General features: G+C 43.8%; 1 protein-coding gene across 1 annotated transcript in view; it reads left to right on the top strand.

Moving 5' to 3' along the window:
* si:ch211-51h4.2 (uncharacterized) overlaps positions 1-17,914 on the top strand; it is a 111,350-nt gene that overhangs the window by 39,095 nt on the left and 54,341 nt on the right. The window contains exon 8 of the mRNA XM_066648237.1: positions 2,521-2,644. Within this exon, the coding sequence (XP_066504334.1) occupies positions 2,521-2,644 (124 nt within the window). The remainder of the gene's footprint in view (positions 1-2,520; positions 2,645-17,914) is intronic.

Below are 17,914 nucleotides of genomic sequence, written 5' to 3'. Positions count from 1 at the left end.
CTCAATGTCAAGCCCGGGTATCTGGCGTTCCTTTCCCGCTGGAATACATTTACTTATTTATTTATTTACTGTAATTGCACTTATCACTGCGGAAAGGTAATTTATTTTGTCACACCCCAGTAAATACCTAACCTGAATATTGTTTTGCACACAGGGCTGCCTGCCTCTGACTTAAATGCTTGAATGGTTCATTAAGAGCAGAACGCAGAGAGATGGCTGTGCAGAAATAGGTCAAGAGAGGGGAGGAGAGCAAGGGCAGTGGATTGAAAGTGAACCCCGCCAGCACAAATCAATAGGTTATTTCATCACTGGAAAATTATTTACAGTCCTCTGAATCCATTACAGAATCACATATTTATCTGTGGGATATGGTTGACTTATTGAATCGGATCCATGAATACGTTTGCTTTGCTTGGAGACAATGTAATTCAGCCTCTGCCACCTTTTCATTTTAAATAGTACAGCCACAGTGACATGGGCAATGGCACTTCCTGACATTGTGCTGATGCTCGTATCATATCTACTACAATGGGACACTCTCTGAAGCAGCTGTAGCTGAGCGTAAAGTCATCGTACTCAATGCTAGCATCACTCAGCACTGAGCTGTAGAGAGTTTTGTGGGTGTGTTTACTACTCATTCGACATCAGCGCCTGAGCTCACTGTTGTAATTTTGTGGCTGAATGCCATCAAATGATCACCTACTGTAAAGTCTACCTAGAAGAGTCCAAGCTGATGCTGTTTGAAAGGGGGTCACAATCTTCAAAATCCTTAGTTATCAAGGTTTCTGCAAACTTTGGGTCATGTCGTGTATATTTTTAGTGTTTTTTTGGATGCATGCTCATTATCCACTTTATTAGAAACACCCACACTTTAATTACACTCACTGGCCACTCATGAGCTGCACCTGCTTTACCGGTCCATTATGTACTGTAGCCTATATTCAGCCTCTCTCTAGTCCATTCATCATTGGTCAGTATCTGACCACTGGGCCCTTTCTGAACAGATCTAAGTTTTTGTAGTAGACCTTTCCCAGCACAGGAGGGACACTGATCTAACAATGATGTATTGTGTGGGGTACTGTGTGTGTGTGTAGATATAGCTTGTGATACAAGACTGTGGTACATCCAGCATCAGTACCCGACCTCATATACAGAGTTGTTACACTGCTGAATGCAGCTAGAACTAGAATGCCTAGTGTAAAGCCTTCTCAGAGGAGTAGAAGTCGTTTCTACAGTGAATACAGTGATTTCAGAAGAAAGAGTATGTTGACTGAGCAGGTGCACAACAACGTTTGGGTGTACAGTGGTTGTTGTGCAATACGAACGCTTCGTACCTTCATTATGTTATTTAATGCATTACACTGTGTAAGATCAGATGTCAGTCTTATGAGGCAATTACCGGCCTCCTGCTGTCTCACCTTGTCCATGGGAGACCTGGCTATTTACATTCAAAGCTTGGTGGAGTGAAATAAAGGAAATGTTTTAACAGAGAAGTGGTTTCAACCATCAAAGAGTTTGAGTGGCAGTTTATTGTAATCTACAGTTAATTTATCCTCCATTTCTGCTTCTTCTTCTGACATTATTCTGACATTTGGGCGGCACGGTGGCTTAGTGGTGAGCACGTTCGCCTCCCAGCGCTGGGATCTTAGGTTCAAGTCCCATCTGGGTGGAGTTTCCATGTTCTCCCTGTGTCTGCGTGGGTTTCCTCCGGGGGCTCCGGTTTCCTCCCACAGTCCAAAAAAAACATGGAGGGTAGGTGAATTGGCTTCTGTCTAATAACTGTCCTGCTGTGTGAGTGAATGAGTGTGAGCCCAGATATGGATTGGCACTCTGTCCTGGGTGAAATCCTAGTGCCCGATGCAGTCCTCCAGGTGGACGGTCGTTCCTGGTCGAGAGTACGCTGAGCGCATTTTGCTGCCGCTTCTCGTCAGTGTGTGTGAGTGTTCTGAGCAATGTGGATTGTAAAGGGTCCTTGGGTATCTAGAAAGGCGCTATATAAGTAATGATAGGTAGGTAGGTGGGTAGGTAGGTAGGTATAGATAGATAGATAGGTAGGTAGGTAGGTAGGGATCGATAGATAGGTAGGTAGGTAGGGATCGATAGATAGGTAGGGATCGATAGATAGGTAGATAGGTAGGGATAGATAGATAGATAGATAGGGATAGATAGATAGATAGATAGATAGATAGATAGATAGATAGATAGATAGATTGATTGATTGATTGATTATTCACATTATCCAAGACACAGAATTCTACACTCACTATGGGGTAAGGCTTTTAGAATAGGACTGTTGTTGTTGTTAATGCTGTTTGACAAATGGTTTAAGCTGCAAAGGCTTTTGAACCGAAGACAATACTAGGAAAGAGGGACAAACTGGGATGCTGAGGATCAAGACCTCATGAAAATAAACATCTGTGGCGTCTGAGCAGTTTCTACACTCTCCCATGTGATGACATTTGTGTCGATGGGTGACCTATGCAAATGTTCTTCTAACAATATACCTCCTTTATTTTGCAGTCATATTTACGTGATCCCTGTGTTTACATGGACACTCTCACTGGGCATACTTCTGGCCCAGGTCATCATTCAGCCAATCACATCCCTGCTGACCCTTCTGAAAGGCATCCTGTTGATTGTTACGGTAAGTGCTTTTACTTGTATATTCCTGGATCACATTAATGATACTTTTAGACTGTTTCATGTTTTCTGTCTGTCATTAGTGAGTTTACACTGACAATCAAAGAGAATCGCTTAATGGCTGGTGTGTGATAAGATCATTTTTGTTGTGTTTAATGCATCTGTTACTTAAAGGAGGAAATCTGTGGTGGACATTTTGTGACACAATTGTCTAAATATTGGCGCCATTATAGCGAGATTATAAAAGTGATCTCTGCCAGTAAAAGAGCAGAACTGGCCTCTGCTTTATCATGATTCCAGCTAAAAACAGGCATCTTTCAGTTGATGTAACAGCTTTGGCAACAATAACAAAAAAAGCCCATAGAGCAATGAATGCTTGGCCCAAATGTGGCCCGACTCTGCAGTTCTCCTCAGGCCCACATTTGGCCTTGAATGATGGTGTTGAATGAGTGTAAGTCTGTTTACCTCCACCTTATATGGGCCAGATGTCAGCCATAACTGAACCGTAAGTCCCAAAAGTGGCACAGCTATGGCCCAAAGATGTCTGCTATCTTGGAGACCAGTTCATTTTGACAGTGCTTTATTTGTGTTTATCTGCATTTTGTAGAACGTCCTCCAGTGTAAAATTCCTCACCGCTGTCTACAGACTATCCATAGTGGTTAGTATTTCATCTCAGAAAATTTAAATCATATCTGAATTACTCTTAAATGAATTGTGTGGCTCTGGATTTGTCTTGTGGAAGTGTCCATTTTTTTATGTGTTTTTTAAACACATTCAAAATAGAGACCTACAGACACGTGTCTGAGCAGTTCTGTTAAATGTGAAAGTGGATTTTATACTGTACAAGCCTCTTTTTTTTAACATCAAATATTCAACCATGTCAAAAAGTGCTTTTGTGATATCGGGCCGTCCTAATTGTGAGTTGTCACTGGATTCTGGGGTGACGGCAACAGTTTAATGCTTAGATATCACCTAGTTTATAGAAAATATGTTTTGGTTGAGCTCGTGCCATTGCCCCGCACTGTAATCATGTTAATTTCGCTCTCTCCGAAACGGGGCCTTCATTAGTCGTCATTATGGAAGGAACCGTAAAGAAGGCCTTGAAATTAATAGGCAGGAATGAAGGGAAGGATATGGCACTACAGACATAATGAACTGCAATTATGAAATAATAATGGTTTCTGGCATGTGATTTGTCAAGATGAAGAAACTCGTGCCAGGAGTGCATTAACGTCCAGGTTTTAACCCCGTAACCGAACCTGAGCTCAGAGTCAGCGTGATCAATACACACAGGAGAGTGAGTCACGTCTCCTTTCACTCAGACGGAGCAGGAACTGAAGGATAATGGAGATAATGGCAGACACGATGGAGATGCCTGAGTCGAGAGGTTCGGTTCATGGCTTGTACTCTAAACATCAAATGGATACATCCTGCCTTTAAAAATGATTCATTCTTGTCATTCGTTCTTGGTGTGTACCAGAGGCGATTGCTCTAAGACTGCAAGGGAAGCTCAGCTTCCCCTAAAATGTCAAAAAATAAGTGATCAAATATATACTGTTGTGTGTACATGTCATTGAATAAATATGCACTACAACGCACTCAACTTTTGTTCAGAATCAGCTTCTTATCACTGGTAAAGACGCGGCTTTCCTCTCAATCATTCCCGCAGCTTCACAGTGCTTTAAACGGTGTGGACACTGAGCGTCCACAGAGTTCAATAGCGAAGCAGCGAAGTGCAGCGAAACCAGACGAGTCATTGGATAAATGCTGGGCTTTGTCCCATCCATCGGACGCTCAGCGTCTCTGGGGGTCTATGGGGCAGTGGGCTGGCCTCGGCTGGCCCGGACGCTCAGCTTCTGCATGATGATTGGATGATCTGTCTGAGGCTGAATCCCTTTTTGATTGACAGCGAAATCAGTGAATCAGCGAACCTTTGGTGTAAAGATCCGTGGGAGCTCTTAGGCATTTTCTTTGTTAAAAACGACTAGTGACAAATCGAGCTTCTATTTCTGGTGGGTTTTTTGTAGCTGCTTGTGTTTGGAGACACAGCTCACCCACTTCCTTTAAAATAATGATTTTGTCAACTGAGAGGTGTCCTCAAACTTTTAACAGGCAACGTTTAACCACCCTCAGAATTTTATTTTCACTCCTGATAATGGCATAACACACTGTTTACATGATTTTCTAAGGGGTTTTACATGCTGAAGCCCCACTCTGCTCTTAAATTCTCATAAACACAGATTCCCGTTGCTCTCCTGTCTGTTCACGTTTCGCTTTTCACAATTTGCTCTCATTTGCCAGTACCACACAATCCCTTTCCCACAACCCTACTGTAGGCCACAGCACAGTGTTCTGAGATCACAGAAAGCGGCTCGTCAAGCACCTCGAGCAGTCCTCCCACTACTGGACGTCTAAGCGATCTGACAGGAATTCTCAACTTTGTCTCATCAGCCGGCTAAATCGAGCTCATCAATCACGCTCTGTGATGTATTAGCCCTAGTCAGAGCACCCATGCTTATCTATAATTTGGGCGGTTATCATTTATGAGCTCGGGTTTTATGGAGCACGGCCGGCCCCTCCTGCGCCATGCAGTGAATTATTCCTCCTGAATCCCCCGGGTACGCCCCCCTAACCCCCCCAACCCCCCCCCCCCAAACCCCCACGCTAACGGATCTGTGACCAGCTCCCCTGTTTAACAGCAGGTGACATATTTTTCTGACATCCACAACGCAACGCTGACCCATAAAATGACTGGTGCCAAATGAGGAGTAAAAGTGGCTGTAATTTAGTGCCGCTCGGCAGGCAGGTGGATATTTGCAGGATTATGGTGATTCCGGAATGAAACATTCCTGCGCACATTAGGCACGCTGCCATGCTTTGTTTTACGTCGGCTTGTTATTATAGAGTTGCATAAAGCTCGGCATATATACGGCAGACATTACACGTCGGGAATGTTAATCATTTTAATAGGGATGCACCCATTCCAACTTTTTCCCTCCAGTTCTGTTACGCAAACTCTGGGCCAATCCCATAAAGGCTGTCAGAAGCTGTTACAGCATTTTGTGTTTTGTGTTATGATGACAAAGAAGAAGCAGTAGGGGCCAAATTTAGAAGATTGCTCTGGAAATAAGTGGAGATAACACACACCGATTAAATAGTCCGCTAAATGTACGTTTGAGCAGCTCACGGCAGTAGGTTATGAGTTTGGTTTCTCATTACTTAGTGTCACAGCGTCCACCTCTCCTCCGTGACATGGCCACATTAGCTGTGGCTAGGACCTTGCGGTCTGTACCCGCCTGCTTTCTCTTGCCTCCATTCGGTGTGGGTCAGCAGTAATGTTAAAGAGTTGGCGGAAGCGGCTGCCAAGCTTGCAACAGAATATGCAGATGAGTTAAAAGGCAGGCTGGCAGTAATTAAGAAGGCGAGGCGGGGAGGAGGCATGTCAGATGCTGGCTCCCTAATTACCGCTGGTGTGGGATTTATTGTTAAGATTGGATGATCCTCCTTTTAACTCCTGAGAGGGAATCATAATCTGAAATATAGATCCATTAAAAATGCATATGGGCCTTGTTTCAAACGTGGCGCGTGATATATTTCATTTTGAAGACAATGTCTGGCCAGTTAACGGCGGTCATTAAAATGATGTGTCGTTTGGCGATGGGATCACTACGTCGAGTCTGTGTTTCTCACTTGACGAGAACGTCTTTGGTGGCGTTGATTTGTTTCTTACTGGGGGTGTGTCGGTGTGATGTTGCAGTGTAGAACTGTGCCTGTGTGACAGTACACTGTGGAGAATGATTATAAGCTGTAATGCAGTTGCATAGTTTGAACACCAAACGTCAAGCATCAAAGTCAAGCTTTCTATATTAACCCATAAGAACCCATGGTGACATATGTGTCACAAACCCTTTGTAAGGTCTGGAAAGTTCCCAACACAGCTGTAAATCATGATGTCACTAAGTGACATTTACTTAACATCCAGTGTTGCCCTGTGAAGGACTGGCGCCCCCTCCAGGGTTTGTTCTCGCCTTGCGCCCAGTGATTCTGGGTAAGCTCCGTGACCCTGAACTCGATAAGCGCTTACAGACAATGAATGAATGAGTCTGGGCTCTTATGGGTTAATATGTCCTTATAAATGCATTTCTAAAGCATTTATGGACTGATTGTATGGTTGTTCTGGGGTGTTAAAGCCTCCTAACACTGTATTTATAATTTGGTAGGCTCATGCATTTGGACATTTTGGTCCATATCTCCTACACCATGAGGCGTAGAGACGATATCTTTTTTCCACCTGATTCCTTCGGTCCTGACCAATCAAAAATGGATTAGTCAAAATTAAGCTCCGCCCACTTGGATTTTACACTATTTTACAAACGAGTCCGTGGATTTTTGTCCAATTCTCTTGTATATATTTGTAATTTAATGATTAGTTAAATCACATGTAAATATTCATTTTATTGTCACAGTGAACAACAATGATAATGTTAATAATAATATATGTATATTAATATTATTGCTTAGGGTGACCAGACGTCCTCTTTTACCTGGACATGTCCTCTTTTTTAGACGTAAAAAATGACCAGGCGGAATTTCACAAACGTCCGGCATTTTGTTTTTCTAGAACTTACACAGAATTTCAAGAAGTTTTGTTCACAAACTAGTCCCGCCCTCCCCTACTCCGATTGGTTCGCTTGAGTGAGAAGGGGGCGTGGTGAAGGAGCCTAAAATCTTCTGATTGGACGGTCTGACTGTAGAGCTACCGTTATTGGTCGATAACCTTCTCTGTAAACATTTAATTGGTCAGTCTGCACGTCAGTAGTCCTCTTTTTCACCGTCTCAGATCTGGTCACCCTATTATTGCTGGCATTGTAAATAATTATATTTCTGTAGTTTTTACTTAATTACATTAATTATAAAATGGAGATAATTATGAATAAAGGCTTCCACTCTGCATTAGTCATTTTTGCTCATTTTCTTTCGTGAGAATATCTAACAGTGAGCCAGGTTTGTGAATTTCTCTCGTACTCCTCGCTGCTTCCTTTCCGTGCGGTGGGTTGTTCAGCTCGCCCGTTGACCGTTTGTGTTGAAATATGCATGAGCCTTTTCCAGAGTGGACGCTGGAGGGGGAAAGATGTCCTCTGGTTTTGTAGGGCAAGCTTGCCTGGTGCTCAGCCTAACTTTGCTTTGACTGCTAGTGCCAGCTGAGGGGAGCTGCTGTTGCTTCTAATCAGTTTGTCTTTGTCATGGTTTCTGACATGAGATCCTGAGAAGAGGATGTAAGTGGCGAGGCAGATTTTTCACACTAGTTTCAGTGTTTGTGTTCCTGGCTATCTCCGAACTGTGCAGACAAATACTGACTTATGCAAACTATTTAAAAGCATTTGTCAGGAATATTCCTGGCAAAGAGTTTTCTTTCTGTGAAGAAAGTAGTTGATATCTTTGGAGAATTCATGTTAATTTCTAGATAGAGTCACATTGGGAAGCAAGTATTACCTGGCAACCCCAAGGAGAAGTGTGGTTGAAATCACAGTGACCGAATGAACTGAATGACAAACATGAAATCATGGTGCAGCAGGTAGGTGTCGCAGTCACACAGCTCCAGGGGCCTGGAGGTTGTGGGTTCGATTCCTGCTCCGGGTGACTGTCTGTGAAGAGTGTGGTGTGTTCTCCCTGTGTCTGTGTGGGTTTCCTCCGGGTGACTGTCTGTGAGGAGTGTGGTGTGTTCTCCCTGTGTCTGTGTGGGTTTCCTCCGGGTGACTGTCTGTGAGGAGTGTGGTGTGTTCTCCCTGTGTCTGTGTAGGTTTCCTCTGGGTGACTGTCTGTGAGGAGTGTGGTGTGTTCTCCCTGTGTCCGTGTGGGTTTCCTTCGGGTGACTGTCTGTGAGGAGTGTGGTGTGTTCTCTCTGTGTCTGCGTGGGTTTCCTCCGGGTGACTGTCTGTGAGGAGTGTGGTGTGTTCTCTCTGTGTCTGCGTGGGTTTCCTCCGGGTGACTGTCTGTGAGGAGTGTGGTGTGTTCTCTCTGTGTCTGTGTGGGTTTCCTCCGGGAGACTGTGAGGAGTGTGGTGTGTTCTCTCTGTGTCCACCTGGGTTTCCTCCGGGTGACTGTCTGTGAGGAGTGTGGTGTGTTCTCTCTGTGTCTGTGTGGGTTTCCTCCGGGTGACTGTCTGTGAGGAGTGTGGTGTGTTCTCTCTGTCTCCACGTGGGTTTCCTCCGAGTGACTGTCTGTGAGGAGTGTGGTGTGTTCTCTCTGTGTCCACGTGGGTTTCCTCCGGGTGCTCCGGTTTCCTCCCACAGTCCAAAAACACACGTTGGTAGGTGGATTGGCGACTCCAAAGTGTTCGTAGCTGTGAGTGTGTGAGTGAATGTGTGAGTGTGTGTGTTGCCCTCTGAAGAATTGGCGCCCCCTCCAGGATGTATCCCTGCCTTGTGCCCAATGATTCCAGGTAGGCTCTGGACCCACCGCAACCCTGAACTGGATAAGCGGTTACAGATAATGAATGGATAATAATACTATAGCGTAATATGCAATACATATGAGGCTTCTGATTAGAGCTGCACTCAGTCTGGACTCAGTATATGAAGTATTTTAGAATCACAGTGAAATGTTCAGACTTTAAAACTGTGATAGAATGCATTTGGAAACACGTCTTAAACATTAAAATCTTATATTGTAGATTCCTGCAAGCGTCCCCCTCCTCCTCCTTGCCTTGGCTTTGCTCACTGTTGGCATTCTTTCAAGCAGCTTCTCAAGGAGCCACCTGGGATACTTGAAAAAAAAAATATCCCACATATGCTGAACATTTTTTTGGCTGCTGAGAAGGACTTGCTGAGGGCGGAGGGCGACAGAGAAACTGTTTACAAATTTCTCAAAAATTGTTTTGGAAATAAATTCAGACGTAGGGGTCAAATTTCCTGTTCATATTTCTGTCAAATTTCAAAGCAAACACACAAAATGTATCCAGAAATGATGGATTAATGGGACGTTAAGTGTGTTCCTTTTGGGAGGATTTGATGGCATTCAGCCACAAGAGCTTTTGGGAGTTGAAGTACTAATGTACTCCAGAAAGCACAGTTCCCCTGTTCCACGGCTTTAAGCTGGAGGTTTCTACCCTGTAGCCAACACTGCACTGGGCACACTGACCTTAAGCTCGCGTGAGGCTGGCGGTTATTGCGCCTGGATGCTTCGGCACACGCTAACGCTAAAAGAGATTAGTAAAGATTACGGTTTTAATTGAGATTAATATCGTGATCAGGTCCAGGTGTCATCACAGAGGTATTTGTGTAAATTTAGATTAAATGATTAAATGTAGACATAGCAGCGTTTTTTTTTTTTTTTTTGCTCAGCCACCCAGAAAGACATTAATGCAGGAGAGCGAGTGTGTGCGTGTGCTGTGTGTGTAAGTAGATGTTTCAGCTTTTTTCCAGGTCACTGCTTCTCAGAGTCGGCGATGGTGTCAGGGGCAGGAGAAACAAAGCTAAGATCTTTTGGCAGTGAACTGCGGGGTGACTGGGTGTCACACTCTGTGTGATTACGAGCATTAATGCCCTCACTTCTCTAATGATTACGTGACTAAGAAGCCTTAAAGACTGCCAGACATATGGAGACATGATTCTAGTGCCGCACTTTGTCTTGCCCTTCACTTTACATTTTGCAGCTGAGCCGAAGCCGCCGCCGAAACACGTGGAGCGTTTGTGTACGGAATATTTAAAGCTCTGTAGGTAAAACAACCATGGCACTCATAAAAATATAAACATTTTTGAAGTCTCTGTAGACACTCTGTCAGTTGTAAGTGGCCCCAAGAGACCCCCAGTTTGTCATGAAAGAATTATATGTAAAGACACACGAGTTCAGACAAAAGCTAGCCATATATTCTAATTAATCGAATACCTTTAGAGATGAAGAAGGGCAATGTCAGCCTGCTTTATTCCTGCAGTCTGCAGTCGGTACCTGCTGCAAATTCTACCTCTCTCCAAAAGTGAACACAGTTCTCGTACTTGAGGAAACATCTGTGACCTGCTTTGGTCAAAATGCCACAAGGATAAAACCCCACAGCACCCCGTCTAAACAATTCCTTGTCCGGAATGGCCTGTTTCTGTGCCTATCCCTTTAAATGATAATGAGCCGCTCGCTGTTCACCCCGACCCCGAGCGCACAGCAGTGAGGAGCGTGGAGCAGAAGCTCTGGATTTTAGCCGTTTTCACTCTGTTCTCTTAATTCTCCGTGCTCATCTTTGTGCTCTCACATCTAGCGCTGTGATTGGTCTAGCGCTGTGATTGGACAGACTCAGATAAGGAGTCTTTGTGCCTTTGCTCTACCTAAAAGCAGCATAAAGAAACAAACTGACCGGGTGGTCTTATTTCACAGGTTGTGGTTTAGTGGGCTCCAGATCTTCACACTAATGTGCACTTGTATTGAACAAGTGATTTTGTTTTTTCATAATATGGCCCTTTAAATGCACGTAGTAAGAGGTTGCAATTCTCTCTTCAATCTAACACGTGCCCTAAGCAATTAAAATAGTCGCTGTAGTAGGGCTGTCATGATTACTAATTACGCTTGATTACTCGATGGATATAATTGATTCACATTTACTTTCTTGATTATTTGGCATTGATTAGGTTACTTGAATGATAGTTGACTAACTTCAGAGTTATTTAAATGTGGGGTGCCACGGCACAGCTACAGGTGGTGTCACTGCCACAGAGCTCCATAGGCTTGGGGTCCGGGGTTGACTCTGAGGAGATTGGTGTGTTCTCCCCGGGTCTGTGTGGGTTTCCTCTGGGTTTCCTGCCACAGTCCAAACACACATGTGGGTAGGCGGAATGTCTGGGTGAAAATGTCCACAGGTGTGAGTGTTGGAGTGACTGTGTAAGTGTGTGAAATGGTCCTAGATTAATCATTATTAAAGGTTCAATTGTGAAAACTATGTAAAACTATGGTACGTAGCATAATAGCTTAAGGCTAACATCACCTAACATGCTAACGCTAATCTGTTGCACAAACAGATTTCTCCTCTGGAAAGGCTTTACCCTAGATGTCAGAACATTTCTGTGATGATTTGATTACATTACTGAGGTTACTGACGAACATTACTGAGGTCAGGTACATAGGTTGTATGCCGGTGTACATTCCCTGACCAGCCATTTTGAGGTACATCTCCCTTGAAAAAGTACTATGTAAAACATAGAGACCATCCTTCATGTCGTATAATAATAGAACGCCTGTGTAAAATGTGCGCATCTTAAAGTAGCTGAATTTGTCTCACATTGTTTGTGTTGTTTGACTCACAGCAGAGATCTATAGGCTTGTAATAACATCAATAGAGTTCAGGCTCGTTTCTAAACCATCCCAAACCCATGTGAAGCAGAGTCTGGGGCGTGGTTGGACAGCAGTATTTCTGTAATCAGAGGGAGCTGTGTGTGTGCGCATGCCACAATGGCCAGCGAAATCTTCTCTAATCATGCGTTTCATAAACACAGAATCAAAGACGTCTCGCAAGGCGTGTAAATGTCACCCTGTCAGCTCAGAGCTGAGAGCTTTGACCCACGGCAATTAAGCCTCGGCTACCACGCGCCTGAGCTCAGCTTCTGATGTCTGCCAGAGGAGAACTGCAGGCAAACTGCCATTTCCTTCGCCCGATAGCATCTCTGTTCCAGCGGCATACACACTCCACACTCCAGATGTAAACAAGGGTAACACACACTAATGTCGTATTCCAGCAGCATCTGCTGGAAGAGGAGTGAGCGAGGATGATTGTGTTTAGGCAGAGTATCGACTGGTCTCTTTGTTAGCGGCAGTGTGCTTTAACCTCATTCCTCCACTAGAGCTTTACCTGCCGAGAGATGCCAGCCCCAGAATGGCGTTGTCTACATTGTCAAGGCAATCTGAAATCAATCTCCTCCATTACTGAGCTGATTTCCAAGGACAGGGGGCATAGGCAGAGCTGAAAGTACTAAAACTGAAGGGCACTGTTATATTTCTGACAGCCATTAACACTATGTTGCTGTAGTTGAGGTAATTCAACATGATTTGTGAAAATGTGAGCAAAGGAAAGGTGTAAATTCGAAGGAGATTTTTATACATATGTGTTAGTGCTGGGTGATATGAGCACAAATCAATATCACGATTAATTGTACATTTTACCATGGTTACGATTAATGAACGATTATTTTTGTGTTTGTATTTATGACCCTCACAGTTCAGTGATGAGGCTTGTGCTGTAAATATGCTCCAGCAATAAAGCTAGGATAGTTTTTCTAATGTTGCCGGGAGCTTGTTCCTCTCTTGTTTTTGAGCACTGTTTATATTTGGTGTGTGATTGTGCTTTGGCTGGTTTTTCCTCAGCATTTACATTTGACTTCTTTATGTTCAGTGTCATCTTAATTACAGTCAAAACACAGCACGTCCAAACCACAGACGCTGTGCTTTTCTTTGGTACAAGCTGCTCGAGTCGCTCGGTCGGCCTCGAGGTTTAGGTTGCTTTCATGTGGCCGATAGCAGCAGAATCACATGACTACAGCTTGGTAGTGTGGTTTTAAAGGGACAGTACATGCAGGGTTTCCCTCAGAAAATTGGTTAGTCAAGGTGGTATCTTTGTTGACCGTGGGGGCAATTCAAAACATTGCTTACAAGCATAGGCTGCACATGCTCTGACCTTGGATTACACTGGATTATACTTCAGAATGCGTGTTTGTCACTGGACATAGCAGGAAGCCACCCACAACCACATTGGAATCCTTGATAAGAAACTGAACGAATTGCACAAAAAGAAATTCTGTGGACAACGTTGTCAAGGCGGCCACCCTTCGTTCTCAAGGCGGCTGCTCTAACTGTAAACTGTAACTGTGAAACCCTGACATGAACACACAGTGGGGACATAATAAAAATAATACATATAATCGATATGGACAAGGTTGTGTCGGAATGTCGATTAGGATTCATTTTCGATTAATTGCCAAGCCCTAATATATACACTATACAGGGGTTGGACAATGAAACACCTGGTTTTAGACCACAGTAATTTATTAGTATGGTGTAGGGCCTCCTTTTGCGGCCGATACAGCGTCAGTTCGTCTTGGGAATGACATACAAGTCCTGCACAGTGGTCAGGGGGATTTGAAGCCATTCTTCTTGCAGGATAGTGGCCAGGTCTCTACGTGATGCTGGTGGAGGAAAACGTTTCCTGACTCGCTCCTCCAAAACACCCCAAAGTGTCTCAATAATATTTAGATCTGGTGACTGTGCAGGCCATGGGAGATGTTCAACTTCACTTTCATGTTCATCAAACCAGTCTTTCACCAGTCTCGCTGTGTGTATTGGTGCATTGTCGTCCTGATACACGGCACCGCCTTCAGGATACAATGTTTGAACCATTGGAAGCACATGGTCTTACTGGTGCAGTGTGGAGTTAATGAAGATTGTCCACCAGGCTGCTCCAGTTTAGCCATGAAACCTCCCACACTACAATGACAGGTGTTTCAGTTTCATTGTTCAACCCCTGTATATACATACACTCCCTCCACTTCATTAGAAACTCCTACTTTATTTACTCACACGCCATTTCATGACATCCACTGCCTTTCAAAATAACTCTTTAATTGGTAACATTTTCTCCTGATCCCACTGTTCCCAGTTTTGACAGATTTGACAACTTGTTTTTACCTGATTTACAAAATTAAAGCAAATAAATATAAGAACGTAAGGTTAATTTGATAACGTTAACGTTAATCTTTTTAAAGGGTGATAGTGAATATGTTCAAGGACTTGATTGGAAACTCCAGTGAATATTTAAACCTGTTAAAGGCTATTTGTGCTAGCTCTTGTGATTGATCATTATAAAGACACAGTGGAGACATTGATATAATGTGTGTAAGTGCATGTGTGTGTGAGATGAACTGCTGCGAGTGTATCAGGCACAGGGTTGCAGCTGTTTTTTACACCCATCATTGTCATTGCCATATTGACCGTGCTCTACCACCCAAAAAGCCTAGAGCAGTTCTGTGGTCAGAAACAATGAGGTGCTAAATGTCGACCAAGAGAAATACTGCAACCGATAGACTACAGTTTGTAATTGTACACCAGCATGTGTTTGTGCACTGGCTGCCGTATATTTTTATACTCAATGTGTGCCGTTCCAAATTTGCAATGACCTGTTACTATCTTCAGGACTGGACAGAGCTCCGTGTCACATTACTGAGCACTCAGGCTGTCGGCCTTTATAAATCTGATGTAGTAGGTGAGCTGAAGCCCCAGAAACTACACAAATGCCACTCTGTTGTTTACACCGAGCTTATAAACAATTACCGGACACTGGTGACAAGTGATTAGGTATAATTCTCTCATTATACCTCTAAATTCATTATGAATTTTGCTGCAAATTGCATCTTTACAATGGCCTCTGGAAAGCAGGGCTAGAGAGATCCGTCGGCATCACAGGGCTGTGGCCAGATCTGTTTGGGCCCCCCCTCATCTGACACAGCAGCCGTTCATTCTGATGGATGATAGATGATCTTGCTTTGGTAAATGTAAACGTTCATTAATTCAATTTTGGGGCCATTTTCTGAAACCACGCTAATGGCTCTCTAATGGCTTGCGTGCGTCATTTACAGGAAATGGATCCCCCTCGCAAGTTGTTTGTTTCTAAATTAAAGTCATTATCAAAGGCTAATAGTCAAGCAGCAGGTTCTGTATTAATTTTACAGACTGTAGTTGGAGTATTTGCGATGTTCTTCCAGTTCGTCTTAAAGATGAATCACACGAAGCAGCAAAACAACCGCAGGCTTCTGCAGAAAAGCTTGAAGTAAAGGGTCTGGCTCTGTTTATAGCGCCAAAACTCCACCATCTATCTTGCTCCACAGGTTAAACTTTCATGACCAAAGCAATAATATAGATAAACATTAAATAATAAAAATGTTTATGGCAATATTGCAGGGATTAGAGGTGAATTATAAGGCTGTGTTTGGGTATTTCTGGAGTGCGGAGCCTGCAGTGGGACTGCAGTGGGCACTATGATAGATTGTGGAACAGCAAAAAGCAGTGTTAGCAAAATAGATAATGTGGCATACAGCGTACAGCGCATGTTGGTCTCTATATAAACCTCCATGCTCTGTGCAGACTTCAGCACAAGGCTTAGACAATGGCTTTAGTTTATTGTAGCAGACATGATAATAGATACAAACGGGCTTTCTGGTGCGGGGTGTACCGTACTGTTCAGGGTGTGTAAGTGTGTGTGTTTTATGTTGTTGTGTACTAATATACTTACTGCCGAAGAGTGTAGATCACTGTGTTATGCCAGCGTCTTATCTACCATTGATTTTCCTGCCTCTGAAGCTAGCATAGCAGCTGTGGGTCATCCCCTGATACAAGATGCCTGCTCCAAACAGATCAATGCCTGGAGACCGGGCTCTCCACTGGGCCCTCAGCAGCCTTCTGCACTCCACCTCCCCCAGGACCCCTTATCCACACTCGCCAATCAACACCTTTCCTGGGGGTTTATTAATAAAATATCAAGAACGGTGGTACGCAATGCTAAAACTACTCACTTGATGGTGGGGACACTGCAGGCCAGAAGCGTGTATGAGAAGACACAACCAAGACATGCACCGATGCAGCAGCAAGATGAGCTCACAGTGCAACTTAATAATTAATGATAGTTTACTACAGTACGGTGCAAATGTCAGAGACCATGCTTCGCTAGTTTGTTTTCCACTCCAAGCAAATGTTAGCTGCAGAAAACAATCGCTCAGCAGCCGGTAAATGTACAACATACTTGTGCCCCTTAGGATGGTCATTTTCTTCCAAGCTACCATGCTTTTGTTAGACCTCCAGTCCCACCACTAAACTATGGAGTAATAGAAGGATTAGAAGAATAGAATCGATCTGTTGGCCTTTAAGAAAATATCCGCCTATTCCTTTACTTAGCGCTGTTAGCTTTCAGTGCTATTTTCTGTGGTTTTTGCCATACCTCTCCTCCCCCATGAACACACCTGTACTCTAGCACACAGGCCTTGGCAGGAGTAGAGCCTGCCCTCATAAAAAGCCTCCACTGAACCGTGTTATAGACTGCTTTGCTTTATCTCAGTTCTGACCCAAGATTAGCCCTTTCTCTGAGAGCTGAAATGTAGGCCATTTGCATAGCAACACTACCTGAGGTCACTAATTAGGGTTATTGAGTCACGTGATTATTCAGTCACACTCAGTCTGGCATTGCAGGTCAGTAAGAACGAGCCTAGCTGTAACTGTAGGAGCACAATGACTTCTGCACCAACCTGTGATTAGTTTCAATGAAATCAGTGCCATTTGTGCAGAATGCAATACATTGATTAACGTCCTGCTACCTGGACAAACTCAGCAATCAGCGCAGCTTTAATAATGAAATATCAAGCACAGAAACGTGGCAGTTAAAAATCACCTTCTGGATGGGACACTGTGCCTAAGACTCTTTGTACTAATCATGGTCAAAGCAAATACTGTCATTTATTGTAGAATTAATAAAGTAATTTGGCGACACGTGTAGTCAATTATCAGCAGCATTTGTGCTTTGTGGTATTTAGCTTTGAAGCTAACTCACTAGAAATAGATGCTAACACCGTGCAAACTGCGTGGAAAATAAAGCACAATCTTCACTCATTTTATTTAGAGATATCACTCAGTAGGGTAACACTAGACGTCCTCTTTTACCCGGACATGTCCTCTTTTTTAGACTTAAAAAAATGACCGGGCGGAATTTCACAAACGTCCGCCATTTTGTTTTTCTAGAGCTTACATAGAAGTTAGAGAAGCGTTTCTTTCACAAACTAGTCCCGCCCTCCCCTACTCTGATTGGTTCGCTTGAGTGAGAAGGGGGCGTGGTGAAGTTGCCTAAAATCTTCTGATTGGACGGTCTGACTGTAGCGCTACCGTTATTGGTCGATAACCTTCTCTGTACACATTTAATTGGTCAGTCTGCACGTCAGTAGTCCTTGTTTACGTCAGGCAAAGCTCATGTATTCACCCTCATCTCGAGCAGCTATGCCGAAACGTAAATGTAAGTTCTCGGATGAATTAAAAAAGAAATTTCCATGTTTTGTGTAGCAAATAAAGCCACACATAGGTTCAGCTAAGAATACAACGTCAGCGAGGGGCGTGACCTCATCACCCCACCCCTCCCCTGAGACGTGTCCTCTTTTTCACCATCTCAGATCTGGTCACCCTGCAAGTGATGTTCAAAAACTTCAGCACTGCTGTGTCTGATCCACTTGTATCAACTTAATACCCGTCAACAGCATCACCACCAGT

Source organism: Hoplias malabaricus, chromosome 16 (genome assembly GCF_029633855.1).
Source record: "Hoplias malabaricus isolate fHopMal1 chromosome 16, fHopMal1.hap1, whole genome shotgun sequence".
Classification (NCBI taxonomy): Eukaryota; Metazoa; Chordata; class Actinopteri; order Characiformes; family Erythrinidae; genus Hoplias; species Hoplias malabaricus.
Note: the sequence above shows the minus strand (reverse complement) of the source record. Positions and strands in the feature narration are given on the sequence as shown.